The sequence below is a fragment of the Struthio camelus genome, chromosome 14 (assembly GCF_040807025.1).
Source record: "Struthio camelus isolate bStrCam1 chromosome 14, bStrCam1.hap1, whole genome shotgun sequence".
NCBI classification, from domain to species: Eukaryota; Metazoa; Chordata; class Aves; order Struthioniformes; family Struthionidae; genus Struthio; species Struthio camelus.
Window position 1 is genome coordinate 18,121,540 of NC_090955.1, and position 17,285 is coordinate 18,138,824.

The window sequence follows — 17,285 nt, forward strand, 5'->3', positions numbered from 1 at the left end:
TACTGTAGTAAGAGATTTCTGTTCTCTGTAACATGTATCTTTAATTTGTTTGGGTTTTTTAGATTCATGTCTGTATGCTTCATGAGCAACCATGGAAAATATGTTCTCACACCAGTTTTCCTTCAGCTTGCACTGAATCGTACAGTTTATGTTGCTATCGCCTGTTGTATAGTCCATCCCTTGTATACTGACAGAGTCAGTGGCACTAAAAACCCCAAGAAACTGTATAGATTGGAAAGAAGAAAAATAAACATTTTGTGCTTGAAAACTGTGTGAAAAACCCAGTGTTTTTCTAAAACTTAGAAATGTGTCAATTTGTAGCTGTTCCGGGTAACTCGTCATTTGTTTTCCAGACTCTTGGCCCTTGCCTTGTGTTTAAGGAGTGGACGCGATGCCCTCACTGCTTCCCGGTTTCTGCCTGTAATGCCGCTGTCCCACCTCTTGCAGCTGCAGAACGGTGCTGCGGCGGCCGTGTGCCGCCGGCCTCGCCGGCTGGGCTGCTCGAAGCCTCCGGCCTTCTGCGGGGCGGCTGCTGTTACGCTGCTACGAAGCAGGCCGGGCTGGGACGTTAAAGGGGCTGTTTTACCCAGACCCAGGCGGTGTCCTTAGTACTGCTGCTGGTACGAGCTAGGATGCTAGAGTTAGGGTGCTAGGTAGGTGGGGAAGGAGGCGCTTGGACGGTGCGTCTCCCGCGCTGGAAGGTACTGTGGAAACCCTTTTAACTTGGTCCTGACAAAAGTTAAACGTGACGAAGGGAAGACATGAAAATCAGCCCTGACGTAACCTTGTGCTACCTGCGCACCCTTGGAAGTCTCCTTCAGTTATGATAGCTTGCAGCAGAAGTTAAGAAAGGAAAGGGAGTGTGGGAGGAGGTTTGATGCTTCCCTGTGTCTGTACATCCCGCCTGTGCGGTGCTGCTGTATGTGCTGCACGCGTTTTACACTTCAGTATCTGTGCTGCAGTTCCCTAGAAATCCTCAGTCTCTTCTTTCCGCTCAAAGGCAGCCTGCTGCAGCGCCCCGGCGCGGTTCGCGGCCGGTACGTGCTGGTGTACGCAGGTGCGCCCGGTGTTCGGGACCAGGGCCCTCCGAAGCCGGTCTTGATTCTGAGGCACATACGTACTCATTTACTCTCCTAAAAGGAAGCTTTCACGTTTCTAGTCTCTATGTTCCTCACTGTTGTATCTTTAGCTAGAGTTGGGGCCAAAGAAAGGCTCAGAGGCTGATGTCTTCATTGCAGTATTCATCATTTTAATTCCCTGATAGCCATCTTGGCTGCAAGTCTTCCGTCTATTAACTTTAAGCTGTATTTTCTTATCCTTGATCATGCTGAAGGCTGCTTTGACTCTTAGCAATTAAGCCAACGACACGAGATGAAACAAATGGGACTTTCTGAGCAGAGTTTGACCAAAGGTGCTGGCCATATTGCTCTGCCCACATCTTTTAACAGTAAAAAAATCTTGCTCCAAAGTCCTGTTTGTCATGAACATCCTCCTCATGCTTAGAGGCAATTTTTGTTTCTTAAAAATCATTCTGTATATCTATTAAGTCCACTTAAACAGGACTGGTGAGTGAAACTAAGATATTTTATTTAGCTGCATGCATGTGTTTTATATAGAGTCTTCAGAGAGAAAAGCATACGTATCGCAGGTACCAGTACTTGCTCTAGCAGTGAGATTGCCTGGCACGTTGCAGTGTGTGACACCGGTTTCCGTGGCCTATAAATTTTGCCAGATTTAAACAGCTCAGGCCCAGACCTTTCTACGTAGCTCAGACAAAGGGTGAGAGGCGTAAGCAGGCTCTGTGCTGCAGCACTGCAGGTGGGGCCACAGCCACACGGGTCTGTACACAAGAAACCATTCCCCTGCAGATCCCAGAACCGAACTGATTTTGCTCCTGACTCTGAATGTTCCTCTGAAGTCTAGCAAGCAGGTATGAAGCACCCTGGATAACATTTCCCCTTTCCTTAACGGCAAGCCTACAGCCACGTCCTTTAGCTTTCTCATTTTGATGTTCCCAGAGCAGCTCCATAAGGACCCGTGTGGAGCCGGGATGGATCCTTATGATTAAATTTGAGGTTTCGATGGGGCTGGAGGGCCGGGGAGTTGGGAGGTCCCCAGTTTTTTAACTTTAAACATTTATAGAAAATTAAAACAAATATTGAAAGAATATTTTAAGCTGCCAAGTCATGCATCCAGTACTTAGGAAATGCCAAATTAAGTTTGCCCATCTGCCCTTAATTTGGCTTTCCAATTGCTATATATCATGACAGAATATATAAACGCATAATCCAATCCCATTTTTCTGCAGCGTCCCTGGCTTGCTCTGTGGGTGACGGGGCTTGCTCGGCGCGCGAGCCGCTGCCCGGCAGCCTGCTCGTGCGCTGCAGGGCTGGCAAGTGGCAGGGAACGGCGCAGGACATCGCAGGGGGATAACTTTAAATACTTAACGCTCTCCTGCAAATCTCAATCCAACCTCCCTTACACCAAGTTCACTTTAAACAAATGATGCAAAAACTATCCCTTGCAGTTTCTTTGTATAATTAACTCTGGTCCTCTTCCTATAACTTTAAAGAGTAGATACTATTATTTAACTGTTACTTTTTATGTAACTTTAAAGTGCTCCATTTTCTCCTATTCCTTCACTGTCTGCTGTGTAGCTTCTTGCATTTTTTTTCTGTAATGTTTGATATTAGCTGGTATCAAAGACAAGATGAGGGATTAAATTGGCCACTCATCTGGCCAAATATGGCAGTCTCCTCACTCCTACAAAAATATTTGTGTTGGAAATATGTCTCTAATGGTGAATGCCAGTGTTTCCCAAACGAAGTTCTTAATCAAATTTCAGGTTTTGCCATTTGTTATTTGTGGAGGGAAATCACTAATACATTTGAGTTAGTCATTAGTTTAATTTGGCTTTTTCAATAGTTGCTCTTTCTCTTAAAGTAGTTTTTGTGGTCCCAGCGCTCTTATTTTCAATTCAGAAAACATTCACAATTTTTCAGAACGAGCCCTGCGCTTAGAATTTAGTGTGTTTGTATCGCTCCGTTAGCGCGCGTGTTCTTATGGGTATTGTCTGAGCAGGAAAAACATTCAACCTTCTGCACTGATTGGAAGTAGGCTTTGGAGAGTCATAATAAGTAGTCTCCTTTTCGAAATTATTTGACCTAAGTATTGCTTTCCCCCCACCTCCACAGTAAACAAAGATTTCAGGTCATGTTAAGCAAGACTGATATCTCAAATGTTAACTAAGATGGCAAAAACCTGCAGTTTTCTGGCTTGCTGCCAACTAGCTACCCCCTCCGGTCAGTTCAGACAGATCTTGTTGAAGGAGTTGGCTTGGAGGCCGAAGCTGCAAATGAAATAGTTCAAGACTACTTCTGATAATGACCTAGTAAGGTTTTTTGCAGTCTCCTCGTCTGCCCTCCTCAGCCCCTGATTTTTGACAAGGTTTGTGGGAAAGGGTGGTCGTGCTGGAGTGGAGCGTGTTTGCGGCGTAGGGGCGAGATCCCTGCAGGGTATGCCAACGGGAGGCTCTGGCACTCTTCGTTATCGTAGACAGATGAATAACTTGCTATGACATTATATTTTTGCTGTTCAATAAATTCAATCACATGCATTTTTTGCCATAGTTACTTATTATTTATTGAATCTTTGAGTAACGTTTTGTTTTTTGTGGTGTTAGGCTCTAGCTACAATTACACAGCTAGGCCAGTGCCGATCTGAGCCTCAGTTGAGTATTTGTGCAAGGCATCTGGTGTGCTGATGCTTGTGTTGTTTCTTGTGAATGAACATGGAAAATACAGTTATTTCCCCGTCTATATTCCCCAAGCTAATCAGTCATGGATTGTGTTGTGACTTCTACGTGTCAGTGACTTTTGATTGGACTGATATTTCTTTTTTCAGGTAAGTCCGCTTCCTGAGCCGTGCCCTTCAGAGGGGGCAGGCAGGCGAGCTTCTGAGCCCTCATCACGCTCTCTCTGTTGTTCACGCAGATCAGTTGCAGAAGTGCAACCTAATGAAATGGATTTTTAGGAGCTGTTGGGTTACAAATTCTGCATTATGAAAGAATCTGTTGCTCAGAGGGATTTGCATGGGCTGTGGTGCCGATTTTAGCTGTGTTAGTAAATAGATTGCTTGTAACTGATTCATCTGGAAGACAGGCTTATACAAGCAGACAGTGACTTTTTTTAATTATGTGGTCCCCTCTGCATTTTCTCAAAGTGGTAGCTGAAGTGTACTATCAAGGTTGCTGCTAGATACACTTGGATCTAAATATACTTGGATTATAAAACTTCTCCCTTGAAATAACCTCCTCCCAAGAAGTCTAGAGGCTGCATAATTTAAGTATGCACTCTTACAGGCAAAGTCTCATTAAGTTTTGGGTTTCCCTTGCTAAGTATGCAAGCACTATGCATAGAATAAGACCTTGTAGATTGATTAAATCTGTTATAACAGTGAAGTTCCTGTGAGGAGTTTTTTGTTTTTTCAAAGTCTGATGAGCAGGAAAAACTTAGATGAATTTCTTTCAACGTAGTGCCGCTGGATGGATTCACAGCATATATTTAGCATGTTGTTGAAGTCGCACGTTAACAAGTTGTCATATAAGGCAGAAGGAAGTTAGGATTTTTTTTTCCTTTGGAAAAGAGCAGATCTCCATACTTTGTCTTCCGTTACCACCGAGTGCGACTAAGGCAGGTTTCGCGCTCCAGGAGCTCTGAGTAACTGGAGGGGATGTGGCAAGAGCCCCTTGAGCCACTGTGCTGGGGATTTTTTGGACCTATCATAATTTTTGCTTAGATATTCAGGAGCTTTGACATCTTTCAAAAGCTTAGGAATTTTAAAAGAAATAACTGGCTGCCAGTCCTTCTCAAACAGATGTTCTTTGGGCCTGACATAAATACCCCAAAAAGTATTGACTTGTGGTTTTTGTTTGGAATTACTCTGAAAAAAAGATAGAAACTTATTTTTCAGCATTCAGGTTTGTTTATCTAATCTGATTAGACAAACTACCTCTGATACCTCTTCCAGTGTTTATTTCCTTCTCTAGTCAGCAGCTACAAGATATTTTGTGCAATAACTGCAATTTTTTCCATGGTTGTGCTGCCCAACACAGAGGAGACTTTAACATAGTTGAGTTCAGTGATCTCTGCAGTGCTGTTGATGAGGCCCTTCCAGTTTTTGGTCAAAAGTTCAGACTGCAGTCCAAACACGAGGTTGCCCTTGGCATGTGGGCGAGTACCTGCAAGGGGCCGGCCACCGGAAAAGCGCACTCTGCCTTTGACTTTGTGGCTAAGCTGTTGTGTAACCAGGAGCCAGTCCCATTGCTCTCTCAAGCTTTTCTCCTGTTACCTGGAGGTCACTAATTTTGCTTTGTTTTGTTTTCCGGGATGAGTTTCTGTGCCAAGTGGTGGTAGGTAGTAGTGAGCGGCTGTTGAGAGCTGGGGTGGATTCAAGTCTTTGCAGAAGTGACATTGCTCAGAAGCTCATGGGAGATATACAGTGAAAACATGTTTTGCTTCTGTTGAAAGCACTTATTCCTACGAACAGACAGAGCAGGAAAGACAGGAGGGAAGAAATTGGAACTACATTTAATAAAAACAAAGCATAAAACATGGAAACCCACCAAGAGCTGTAGCAAACAGTGTCCCTTTGCACAACGCGCTTTTTCTGGATGCCCTTTGTGTCCCCCACTCCCAAGAGCTGACCTTCGAAAGGGTTCGTTGTGTTTTTTCCAAAAAAATCCAGCAAACTGTCCATGGTATAAGCCATACATGCTTGCAGACCCAACAGTGAGCATGCATGTTGCTGTGATGGGGCCTAAAGGACTTAAGTGCATGTCGCTAAGCTGCCGGCACGCCTGACCTGTGGCTCGCGCAGGACACGTGGACCCACGACAGCCCCGGCGCTGTGGCTGCTTCAGCCTCGTGCTGTGCTCCACGCACTCGCGCTGGGCTTCCTTCTGGCACGGGCATCTCCCTCGGGAGAAGCGAGGCCAGCTCGGAGATGGCCACCGGCATCCGCAGCTGCCTCCAGCAGAGCAGCGCTTCCCCGGGGGCAGCAGGCCCTCGAGAAAGAGCTTGTAAAACGTCAATGCTGCTAGGTTTTCAGTGTGACACCCCAATGTTGTTTATCGAGGATTCCTGCTTTTGCTTTCATGAGGTATCCGAGATGCCGGCACCAGCCGCTGCCTCCTCGTGGGAGGGTTTTCCGCGCGCGCCGGGTCTGCCATCTCACGTGGCCGTTTTGTTTTATAGATTCTGAAAACGCGAACGCCGGCGACTGACTCGTGGCCACCGCAGCTGCCGTGCCGAGCGCCAGGTCCCGCCGCAGCCGGGGAGGAGGAAGAGCAAGATGGGAAATGATTTATCGTGTGTGAGACATTCTGTGCCGTGCTGGTCCATTCTACACAATTTTGTAACTTTCTAATCCTTTTTATTTATAGTTGGAAATACAAAAATGTTATGCAAAAATAAAGGAAAAATATTTTGGGGGAAAAAGGATTTTGTTCCAGATTGTTCCCTTCTGTTGTGAGCCAGGTTCCTGCGAGCAGCTTCTCGAGCAGAGGGACTAGGAGGCGTTCTTTCAAATACGGTTTGTTTCACACAGTTAATTGTAATTTAAGTAGTTATCGAAAAGATAAGCTAGGCACAGGTATTCAGATTCTAGTAGAAGATAAATTCTAATTCCATTTAAATTTCTCAGTCAGAATAGTTCTTTTGTAAAGATAATACTCTATTTTAGATCTGGTTAAATCAAGTTAAAAAAAACCTGCAGAGAGTTCACTGGAGAGCAAGTTTGTTCTTGTCACTTCCTTTTTTTCCTCTTTCTTTTTCTTATAGACTGGACACATTTTCTTGCCAGAATTAAATACAGTTCTCAAGTCACTTCTAATTTTAAATGTAAGACTAAAATTCTTCTACAGACGAGTCAGTAATTGGAGCAATTTTTAAAAGACTTTAAAGTGCCTTCAACAAGTTAAAATTATGTAGTGGAAGATTTTTTTTTTTTCTTGATTCACTGAAGATAGGTTTCAGCTGTCTCCTGGGTTGAGGTCACGTACGAAGTAGTTTGTAGCAATAATTTCGTGAGTAATCATTCATTATAAAGTTATACTCAACTTTTTTTTTTTTTTTTTTTAGAAAGATGGGGGTTTTTAGCACTTTTCCTAAGGACTAGGAAAGAGTGCTGGTCTTGCTGTTATATTTTGGCCCTAAACTCTTCCAGCCTTCTGCTGCTATGCACCCAAAGACCTCATTTGCTTCCCCCTTAGGCACTTTCAGACTATGATGTTCTGACCTTTTCACTCTCTGTTTTTGATACCAGAGAAATAGGAATTTATATTTCCCCATAAGCCTTTCAGTATCGTTGTCTTTTTCCTTTCTCGCATCTGGAGCCTGGCATTTTGTTTCACTGTTATCTGCTATGTCTGTCTCTTCCAGATCTCAGCTTTACATAATAAATCTTATTTTGATGCCATTGTTCACTATTTCATTACCACCTAAGCTCTTAACTTGTTAGGTTATTTTGCCTCATGAGCTAGGATGGGAATGCAGATCGGTTTCCATGTGTTGCTGGCATCTCTGAACTAAAGAGCCTTCAAAACATTTAGTGGACTCAGAGGTGAAACACCGGGGCCAAAATGGACGCACGGGTTAACTTGCTGCCGGTCTGTTGTGCCCCCTGCCCTGCCCGCATGTGGGGAGGTGGGAATAACCTCCCGCACGAAAGCAGGCACTCCTGAAGGGGTTGAAGCTGCTGCTAAATTCTTGCTTGCTTTTGGCTTTCCTGCTTGTAGGAAGGGCCAGATTAATGTCCCTTTCCTATGGATGGCAGAGAGGGGGTCCAACTGTGCGTGACACCTTTCGTTTTCTATTTTGGTGTCTGGCACCTCCCCCTCTCCCGCAGTTGCCGCACGTCTCTGTGGGAGTCACCAGCCTGCTCCGCTCTGTATGGGGGACCGATGTTGTGTCCCTGCTGCGCTTCACCAGCGATGAATCACTGCTCTGGTGATCATAGCAACAAAGCACAGTGCAGTCACCTGGTATTTTTGTTCCCTGAAAGTTTAAAAGGCTCCTTTCTCCAGGGAAATCCCATGGTGGAGCTCCCAACGTCCAGGTCTTCCTCTTGATCTGGCAGCTTTTGGGGCCACTGTTACAGTTTTTCTGACGTCTCTGTTCCCTATGTAAACCCTTAGGCTCCTTCGTGGCCCTGGTTAAGGCTCCTAAAAGCTGATGGGCCTCCATCTCCAGATGAGCATTTTGAAAACAATCCATTAATATTCAGATTAAATATATTATCAGGCTTAAACATCAGGACTAGAAACTCTGGCTAACCCTGGATGGTTGTTGTTCCCTGCTCTGCCAAGTCCTCCTGACTTTAGTTAATCTCTTCTGCAAAAGGCTGCTCAGTTTTGGGGTGTAGCTCACATGGTTTTCTGCTAGCATTATGGTTTGAAGTGAAAGCCCTAAGAGGTGCTGAGGGTGGCTGAGCTCCTCAAGTCTGGACCACGGAATGAGGTTCTCTAAGGAAGAAGAGTTGAGCTCTGGTGGAATTTCTCTGTACCTGGTATCTCGAGTTTCTCTGTTCCTCTCAGAGCAAAAACAAACGTTGTTCTATCTATTAGACACAAAGTTAATGCTCTGATTTAGAGTTTGATCATAAATATTTCCTGCTGAGCACACTGCAATGTTGAACTTCAGCAGATGCCTTCAGAGCTGCAAGTGACCCTCAGGCGATGCAACGTTCCACCTCAACAGCGGGGTTTGGCAGAGGGTGTCATCCAAGACCCATCATCTTTCAACAGCTCTGTGACCTGTGTAGTACCAACCAGGCATTTGATAATGCAGCGCTCTCCCAGGTGCCAGTAGCTGGGCCTTGACTGAGCATGTGGTTTTTGTTTGGCTGCTGCCAGCAGTTGCTACTTTCCCATAGCTCGGTGTTTTCCCCATGCGCATTTCAGTAATGTGCAAAATGTGCATTTTCATACTTTTCCTGTGAGTAATGCTTACTAAAGTTCAAGTCTAATCAGAACCTGTGCAGATGAGTATGACCAAGGTTTAAGGTAACACATAAACGTGAAAAGGAGAAATGCTAAGATGACCTGAGTTTTAACTCGGCTCCAAAACGCAATGCTCAGTCCCTGCTTGTGTGACGGCACCGGCGTGGTTTCTCCCGCAGAGGCTGGAAGTGCTTGTTCCAGCGTGTACCTGTGCTGAGCAACCTGCTGCTGGGCAGCAGCTGTTGGGAACTGCAGGATGGTGCTTGGACGTGGCGTAGACAGCCGGTGCAGGGCCAGCTGTGAGCCGGCAGGCTCTGGGGTCTCTTCTGCCCTCCAGCCTGCCAGGTTTGACCCATTGCTCCCAACTTGGCTAGCAAGGGATGTTGGGGGCAGATTGCAGCCTCCTTTGACGTGCAAACTGATTTCTTTACTGAAGTCGATGAGCTAGATTAACTGTCTGTGTCTTTCCTCTTACCTGCTCCCTCACTGGAATAGCAGCACCCAGCAGATGGGACACCTAAAGCAGATCTGTGCTGAGTTCATGGCACCCATGAATATTTCAAAGACTGGTGATGTCTCCAACCCCATTTGTCTGCTCAGAGCTGCAGCCGGTGTCACCATCTCCTGGGACCAGACAATGCCTCTGAATACCTGATACATATTGTCCATGCTAACGTTATTAACTGTCTATTGAAGCTGCTGTGGTTTTCCTGGACAGTGTCTCTGAAAATGCTGCTTTGGAGCTCAGACTTGGTACTGCTGCTTTTGCATGGGCTGTCACAACTCGACTTGCTGGGAAGCCCTGGAGGGTCCTCTGCCATCTCGCTGCATGTCAGGAGGTCTGACTAATGCAGAAGATATTCTTCCACGCTAGCTGTGAGTCACTACAGTTCATACTGGTGTGTGCCGCTCCCTGAAAAAACACCTCTAAAAAAAAAGTCTTTAAGCTTGGATGCTGGGTGCTATGAAAGCAATCCAGTGCATTCAATTTAAGCATAACCATGCCCGCGAGAACGGTACTCCTTGGTGTTTGCTGAAGTGACTTTGAACATGAAACAGTGTTTACGGAAAAAATAAAGGAATAGTTTGTTGTAATCTAACTATTGACAGCATAGTTATTAAGCCCAGACAGAACTGTGCAAAACTAAAATAAAAAACCATTTGTATTTAGCTGTATTTTAGACCAACTTCACAAGGTTGTTCTCCCTGTTTCTTCCAGCTAATACATCCCCAAGACCCAGCTGTGAAACCACTCCAGTCTCGGGGCAATTTTCAATAAAGATCATTCTGGGTTACGTGTATGGGCATCTTTACATATTCAAACGGTCCTTGGGGCTCTCTTCAGATACAGCTCTTAGCTTCAAGATTTTCTATGACCTGTAAATTAGTTAGTCCTTCAGGAAAAAGGGGCTAGAATTATTGGCTGCTCCCTCTAGCTTTTAGAAATGCCAGAGGAATAGCTACTTCGTAAAGCCTTTGCCTGTGTACGAATAGGCAGCCACACTGCTGCTCAAGCGTATTTTAAAGCACAGCGAATGTGGTGCACTTTTAGCTGTCAGCTGAGCCGAGAGGATGGCTCCCAAGCTCACTGGTACCCCAGCGCTGGTGGCTGAGTGGCTCGAGAGCTGAGGCTTTCCAAACCTAACAAAACAGGTATGTTTGAATAATACCCGGGTATTTTGTTTGCCGTAACAAAGGAATCCAGGAGAAAGATGAGGTTTGTCCGACAAATTATTCTGTGAAATCTGCTCCTAAAACACAGAGTAAGTACTCAGATGTTTCTTGATATTTCAGTTGCAACGTTTGGGGATAGAGCTACTCAGGCTGTAGCATGTCCCTGTTTGTACCCTGCAAACGGAGCCCAGCCCTGGCACCAACGCGGCACGGGGGAAAGCAACACCAGACTTCAGGTCTACGCGAGATCCGGATTCTGAGGGACTTGCAGGGGCCGAGGCGGTCGGTCTGCGGCGCGTTGCCTGGAGCAGCAGGTGAGGAGGCTGTGGATGGAGGGGCGCGATAACGCCGCCCCGTCGCCGCGCTCCGCTGCCAGCTGCGCGGCCAGGGCACAGCGGTGCCTGAGCTCCAGCGAAGCGAGCCCCAAGAAAGCATTGGATGCCTTCCTGAAACGGGCTGATAAGTGTAGTTAGGAAAAGGGCTTAAGTTTCTTAAATTGATTCCTCCACCCCGGGCTACGTGCGCCAGCTCCTCCTGGCCCTCGTGGTCAGGGCAGCCAAGACGTCCACGTTGGCGGTCAGCGGTGGCAGGTCTCCAAGGGAAGGGCAAAGAAGAGCAAAGAAAAACGGGGGTGCACAGGGCTCCATTGGGCAAGGACTATAATACACAGGATTCAGGTGTGTTTAAACACTATGGAACAGTTCTGCTTTTCTCTCTGACCTGAGTAGTTCTTTTTACTACCGAAACGATGAGTGAACCCACTTGGTGTTTTAGACGGAGCAGTCCTGTATTTGGAAAAACTCATTTTAATTTGATAAAAGCAAATGTTTTTGTGGCAATAAAAGAAAGTCATTGCAGACATTAAAAATGCAGCTTAGCTTCCTGCAACAGGCGCTTGAGGCAGCAAAGTATTTTAGTAGTTATTTAACTGCTACTGATTTAGGAAAAAAAGTCAAAAAGGCTTCAAATCCCCTCTGGATTTGTACAGTTTCTGTGAGACTTGAGGGCAATTTTAAGTGGTTTATTTTCTGTTTTTGGTGTCTTGGTGCTTCAGCACTCTCAGCAGGAGAATTTCTGGAAAGAAAGGGAGGAATACATTTGGGGAGATGCTGATTTGATGCTGGGGGCATATGAAAATATTTAAGGCTGTTAGACGTTTAACACCACTTGTTAGCATAGTCATGGAAATTGGAAGTCAGTTAAAAATGTCAAACATAGCAAAATAATTCTCAAATATTTGCATATGAGAGTCTGGACTACCAAGACAGTTGAACATGTCGATCAGCTCCTTACAGTGGTCACTGTCGTGGGTGCTTTTGAAAATAGGTGCGTATGGAGACCTGGCAGGACTTTGCAGCCCTAAACATTAGATTTAGGGTCTGTTTGAGAACATAACCTGAATTTTTTGTCCTTTTTGCTTGAAATGTGTATTGGTTCAGAAAACAAAAACTGGAGTCAATAAACATCAGCTTTGCTGTGCCTGCCTATTGGTGGCAGGATGATATAGCTCCCCGGTGCTGCGGGGAGCGGGCAAGGGGCCGGCGGGAGGCAGAGGGGGGAGGCCTCCTTCTCCTGACATGTCCGCGCCGCGGTTAAGAGCAGCTCTGTGGTTTTGCTCTTGTCAATGTGAAGCAGCGAACAGCTCCTAAAGACTGGAGGTAACGTTGCACTTGCTCTTGCAGTAGGACTCTAGGGGCTTATTTCCTTTTATTTTTTTCCCCCTCTATTGAATATTCATCCTGAGATATGATATGCAAGAAAGATGGCAATTAGTCATATAGAAGGAAAAATATTTCCTTCACTGACCAGTGAAGATGAGTCAAGAGACGCACATCTTGCGGTTAAGCACTCAGAGGCTTTTATTCAGGCTCTTTCCATCCTGTATTCTTTACTATTTTATTACAGCTATTATTATAAAAATAGACAAGTAAAAGTGTTCAAAAGTTACCTGCCTGGATGGTTCTTCAATGGAAAATGTGGTTGCTGGAAAATCAAAGCAAAATACTCTATTTGTTTGAATTGACGCTATTTAACAGATTTCCCACCTCCAGCCCAGCTGAATTAGAAACACCTCAGGGGTAATAAGTCTTCCTTTGACTGCGCTTGCAAGCGTGAAAAAGGTGCGAGGGAGAAGCAGAAACGCAGGAGAAACTCCGCCTCCTCGGACCTGCAGCGTTTTAAAGCACGGGTGAAAGCGGGTCCTTTGGGCTGGTGCGGTTTTTAGCCCTGGAGGAGCAGACCCTTGCAGACGCAGGCTTCGCTCTCCGCCCCGGTTTGGCTAAGCTCCGAGGCGCTTCTTCGCCACCTCCTCGGACGCGGGCGCTCAGGCGCCTTCGCAGGCTCGCCGCCTCCTTTCTGGCGGGCAGGCGGCCGGGCCTCGCGCCTCGGAGGCGGCGCCGGAGACGGCTCGCTTCCCCGAACCCGCGCCGCGCCAGGCGGGACGTCGCTCTCTCGTGCGGGGTTTCGGCAGGGTTTTGGCAGCGAGGCCGAGCCCCGAACTTGTGCAGCTTCCCGCTGCCGGCGCAGCGCTGCCGAGCGGGGCCAAGCCCTCGCGCCGGGCACAGGAAAGCTTAGACTGAGATTTTATTTTACAGAGCAAAAAGAAAAGCACCCGTTCTCCATCCCGCTGTTGCACGTATGTGCAGCTGGAGCATGGCTGCCCTCCGTGCCTTCGGGGCCGGAGGGGGAGCGCTGCCCGCGGCAGCCGCCCGGGGGACACGTTCGCTTTGCTGGGTGGGACTCGCTCCCCGGCGCCCCCCCGGCTGCCCCCGGCCCGGAGGAGTCGGGTCTCAGCAAAACGCGGGGCTGCTCGGCGGAGGCAGGGAGCAGCCGGGGGAAGAAAGCGGTGCGGCCGGTGCGCCGTGAGCCGGGGTGGCCTGCATGCCGTGAGGTTAAACCCCTTCGCCTGGCTGCAGCCTGGTTCCCGTCCCACTGTGGAAACTGGGGGGAAGCGCTGGGAGTAAACTTGCCGGTTTTTGGGTTGTCTTTTTAGTCGGACCTAGAGCAAAATCCTCAGCGTGGATGCTAGGCGCCTGGCGAGGCGGAGGGCAGCGCTGCCAGCCCCTGGCCGCGGGGAAAAGCAGCCGGCCGTCACCCTGGAGCGCGCCGCTCTTGCGAGGGAATTGCCAGGGCAACGCCAGCCCTCCAGCCTCTTAACGCACAAGCTGGTTTTGTGCGCAGAGGTCCTGAAACTGGGATCTGCAGGTACTGCGGGGCACAAACAGGCATGGGCGCGGGCTGCAAGTGCTGCAAGGAACCTCGGCGTCCCCCAGCGTGTTGCTCACAGAGGAAGCAGCTCTGCTCTGCGGGTTTTCAAGTCTTTTTTTTTTTTTAAGGAGATAAAAATAACTGGACAACATCACATCTTCCCAAGATGTTATTCTTACCAAGCAGTTAACAATCAGTAACGATCACTGTGAAATGACATGGACATGAGTAAGCTGCCCAACAGGCCTGCGTAAAAATATTTATTTTTATACAGGGCTGAAAACTGAGTATTAAAGTAAAACAAGGACTGCAGTATATATTGTTTTGTGTGTGCATAATTTTTGATTGGCCCAAGTTAGCTTTTATGTAGCAGCAGCAGCAGCAGTTGTCTCCAGTTCTTTGTCATGGTGATTCAGTAATGCTTTACCGTTGTCATGGTTGCAGGGTTACTACTAAAGCCAAAGCAATTGCACGGCCCTTTTATTCATAGTTTCAGTGCATAAACTAATTAAGTAAACTGAAAGCAGCAGCCTGCTTTCTGGGCCTTGTTTTTATAATACTTGATTCTACATAGACTCTATTTTTGCAGTCACTTTCAATATCAAAACTTGCCTATGCTTCCTCTCCTTGGATGAGCTTAGCATCTTAAAACTGGGCTAAGTTCACTAATCATTTAACTGCCCAGAAACGTCATCTCAAAATTGAATAGGTCTCTGGAAAATCTCTTCTGAACAGCTAAAATCAAGCTGCAAGCCAGTGTGTTTCAACCAAGTTGCATTCCTTATCGCTGCTTTACTCATGGCAGAAACCCAATTAAAATGTTTAGTTTCTGAGTTCATGCCTTGCTCTGTACCAGTCGTGGCAAAATGGTATAAGGAGAGTGATTTATCCAAAGCTTCTCGCTCCTTCAGCAGGCACAGAAGTCTGAGAGTGCAGGAGGGATGAAGACTCAAATAGACAGTGATACCAGCTGCAACCAGTGAACAAAATGTTCTCCTCAACTCTGAGAAGGTCAGTTTTGCAATGACACGCAAGCTCATTTTTTATTAAAAACTCAGTATAAGCGTGGGATCTATTTGCAAGCCCTGAGAGCACCGAGAGGAACCCAGTAGTTTTTGCATGAGACGGGAACAGTAGCTCTGGCATTTGCCTTTGGTTTAGAAGGTTTAGTTTCCTGAATGGGTGTCCTGTTTGCTGATCAGCTGCTTCTGTGCCCTTGGCAATCATTCTTGTGTGTTATGGACAACGTGGAATCTAAGGAGAAACTGAAGCCAAGTAAAAGCTATTTCCCCCTAAAATCAGCTGTGTATTAGTGTTCGCCTTGGTGTCTTCCCATGGTGGTGCAGTTCCTCGGGAAGCCAGACCAGAGGTGCACGGTGCTCTGCGGGGTCAGTCCCTCTCTTTTCCTCCCAGCCTTCGTCCTGCTCTTGCAAACAGCCCCAGACAAAGGGGTGGGAACGCACAGGAGACGCTTTCTGCCCCTCGGTTAAGCTGTGCTAAGGATGCAGTTGTGGATCCGCTCATATAGAAGCACAAGGGGAGCTTGAATTTTTTTCCTCTCTCCCCACATAGAGCCGTTTGTTTTGGATATCACAGAAGTCAGGGAGCCTGGCCTCCCCTCTCAGCTGGTATCACCAGTGACTGTATCACCTCCATGGTTGGTCTTCTGCCATGCCACTGCTCCAGAGATGTACCAGGACAAGCAGTGACCTGAGGGGCTCATCTATTTCTGCTGTAGAGGGGAATGCTGGAAGGGCCTTGAGGCTTGCTACTTGTCCTGCGGTGTCAGATATCCTCCTGCTCCCACTTGTTAGTGCTATTTTGGATTGGGTAGGGCAGCTAAAGAGGCTTCTGCTTTTTTTGGCTGCTCTTGAGAGGGTGGTGGACACAGAGCTCGTTGGGACCTGCCCGTCGTGTTGAAAAGTGGGGACAAAGGGATCTGCTGGAGACCCATCTTCGAGCACTGGGCATACTGGGCTCTTAGACAAGTTGCATGTAGGCTCAGTAGAGGCCAGGAGCCAAATTTAATCGTGTCAGTGACCCAGCTGGATTGACCCTTAGTGTGGCACAGAGGAAAAGCCTTCTACCACTACCTGCTCTTGTCCTAGCTGGCTTATGTGTCTGTTTTGGAAGGAGAACTGGGATTCAGCTCCTGAATCGTGTGGCTCCTACACCACTTCTGAGGATGAGAATCAGGCTTTTGCTTCATGTGTGCACCTTCGAAAATAAACCTAAATACCTCAGTAGCGCATATAAATAAAGGATATATATTTGCAGTGTCGGAGTTGGGCTTGAATCCGGTATGTTTGTGGAGCTAATGTGTCTGTGTGTTTAATGCACCACTCTAAAAAAAAGCGTCTAAAGACAGGCTGAGCTGGGTAGGAGCTCCAGTTCCTGCCGTGCTTCGGAGAGCTCTGCTGAGGGCATTGCCTGGATGTGCTGCTATATGACATGCTGGGTCTAAATATGTCTATGAATATCTAATCCTCTCTGAATCCTGCTGTGTCCCTGACAGAGTGATGCTTTTTGACAATGAGTCCATATAAGAATTAAACATAATTTAATGTAATGTAATTTAAAGAATTAGATCAAACAAACCCCAGAGCCTGCAGTTTTGTCACTTGTGAAGTGTCTGTCTTTCCATTCCTGTGCATGCTCCCTCGCCCTGGGAGGAGGCCCTCTCCTATCTTCTCTTAGAAGCACGTTAACTTGTATTCCCATTTCATTTCTTCCTTTATTCACATAAGACTAAAACTTACTGGTTCTCACAGGAAACTGGCCTCACAGAGCAATCTCTCTCACCTACTGGTTGTCCTTCTCTCTTTTCTCCTTTCTCTTGGATATGCGACCAGAGGATCATAGGTGGTGGTACTCCCAGGACCATGGTGATTCAAAAGCAAGTTTTATGCTCTCTAGCTAATACTTAAAATTGGCTTTCAGTATTTTGCGTTGTTACCTTGTTCACCACTCATTTAGAACTTTTTTCTAACTTTCTTCACCATATTAAAAAAAACCAGGGTCCCTCTAAGGAGAATTAGCTCAGGAGAGATAGTGGATCTATGGCGATGTTTGTAATTCATCAGCTGGTTTCACTAAAACTTCTGCTCATGACATACCTGCAGAATAACCCGCTCCTGAAACAGCCGGTGAGGCGAAACGGGAGGCAGAGGCCGGTTAGTCTGTGGGTGCTGAGGCCCAGAGCCACTTTCATTAAGAAACTGCTGAGGAGAAAGTGTTATTTGATTTTCTGCCAAATAAATGGGGAATCTTGGCTGTGCTTAAAGGGAAACCATTTGCCCTGACAACTGAGGGCTCCTTCTCTGTTAACACAGGAAGTGGTGTGGTCTTCTGAAATAGAAAGGAAAAATAACTTCCTCAGCGCTCCCTGCTCGCCGTGTGAGAGGCA

General features: G+C 46.9%; 1 protein-coding gene across 4 annotated transcripts in view; it reads left to right on the forward strand.

Annotated features, from left to right (window-relative positions):
* Positions 1-6,492, forward strand: part of WNK2 (WNK lysine deficient protein kinase 2) — a 124,475-nt gene extending 117,983 nt beyond the window's left edge. For 2 of the 4 annotated variants that reach the window (XM_068960264.1, XM_068960265.1), the window contains exon 27: positions 6,255-6,492. In XM_068960264.1, the coding sequence (XP_068816365.1) occupies positions 6,255-6,362 (108 nt within the window). In that variant the 3' untranslated portion in view covers positions 6,363-6,492. The remainder of the gene's footprint in view (positions 1-6,254) is intronic. The other 2 variants (XM_068960261.1, XM_068960266.1) reach the window with 1 other exon arrangement.
* The last annotated feature ends 10,793 nt before the right edge of the window (positions 6,493-17,285 follow it).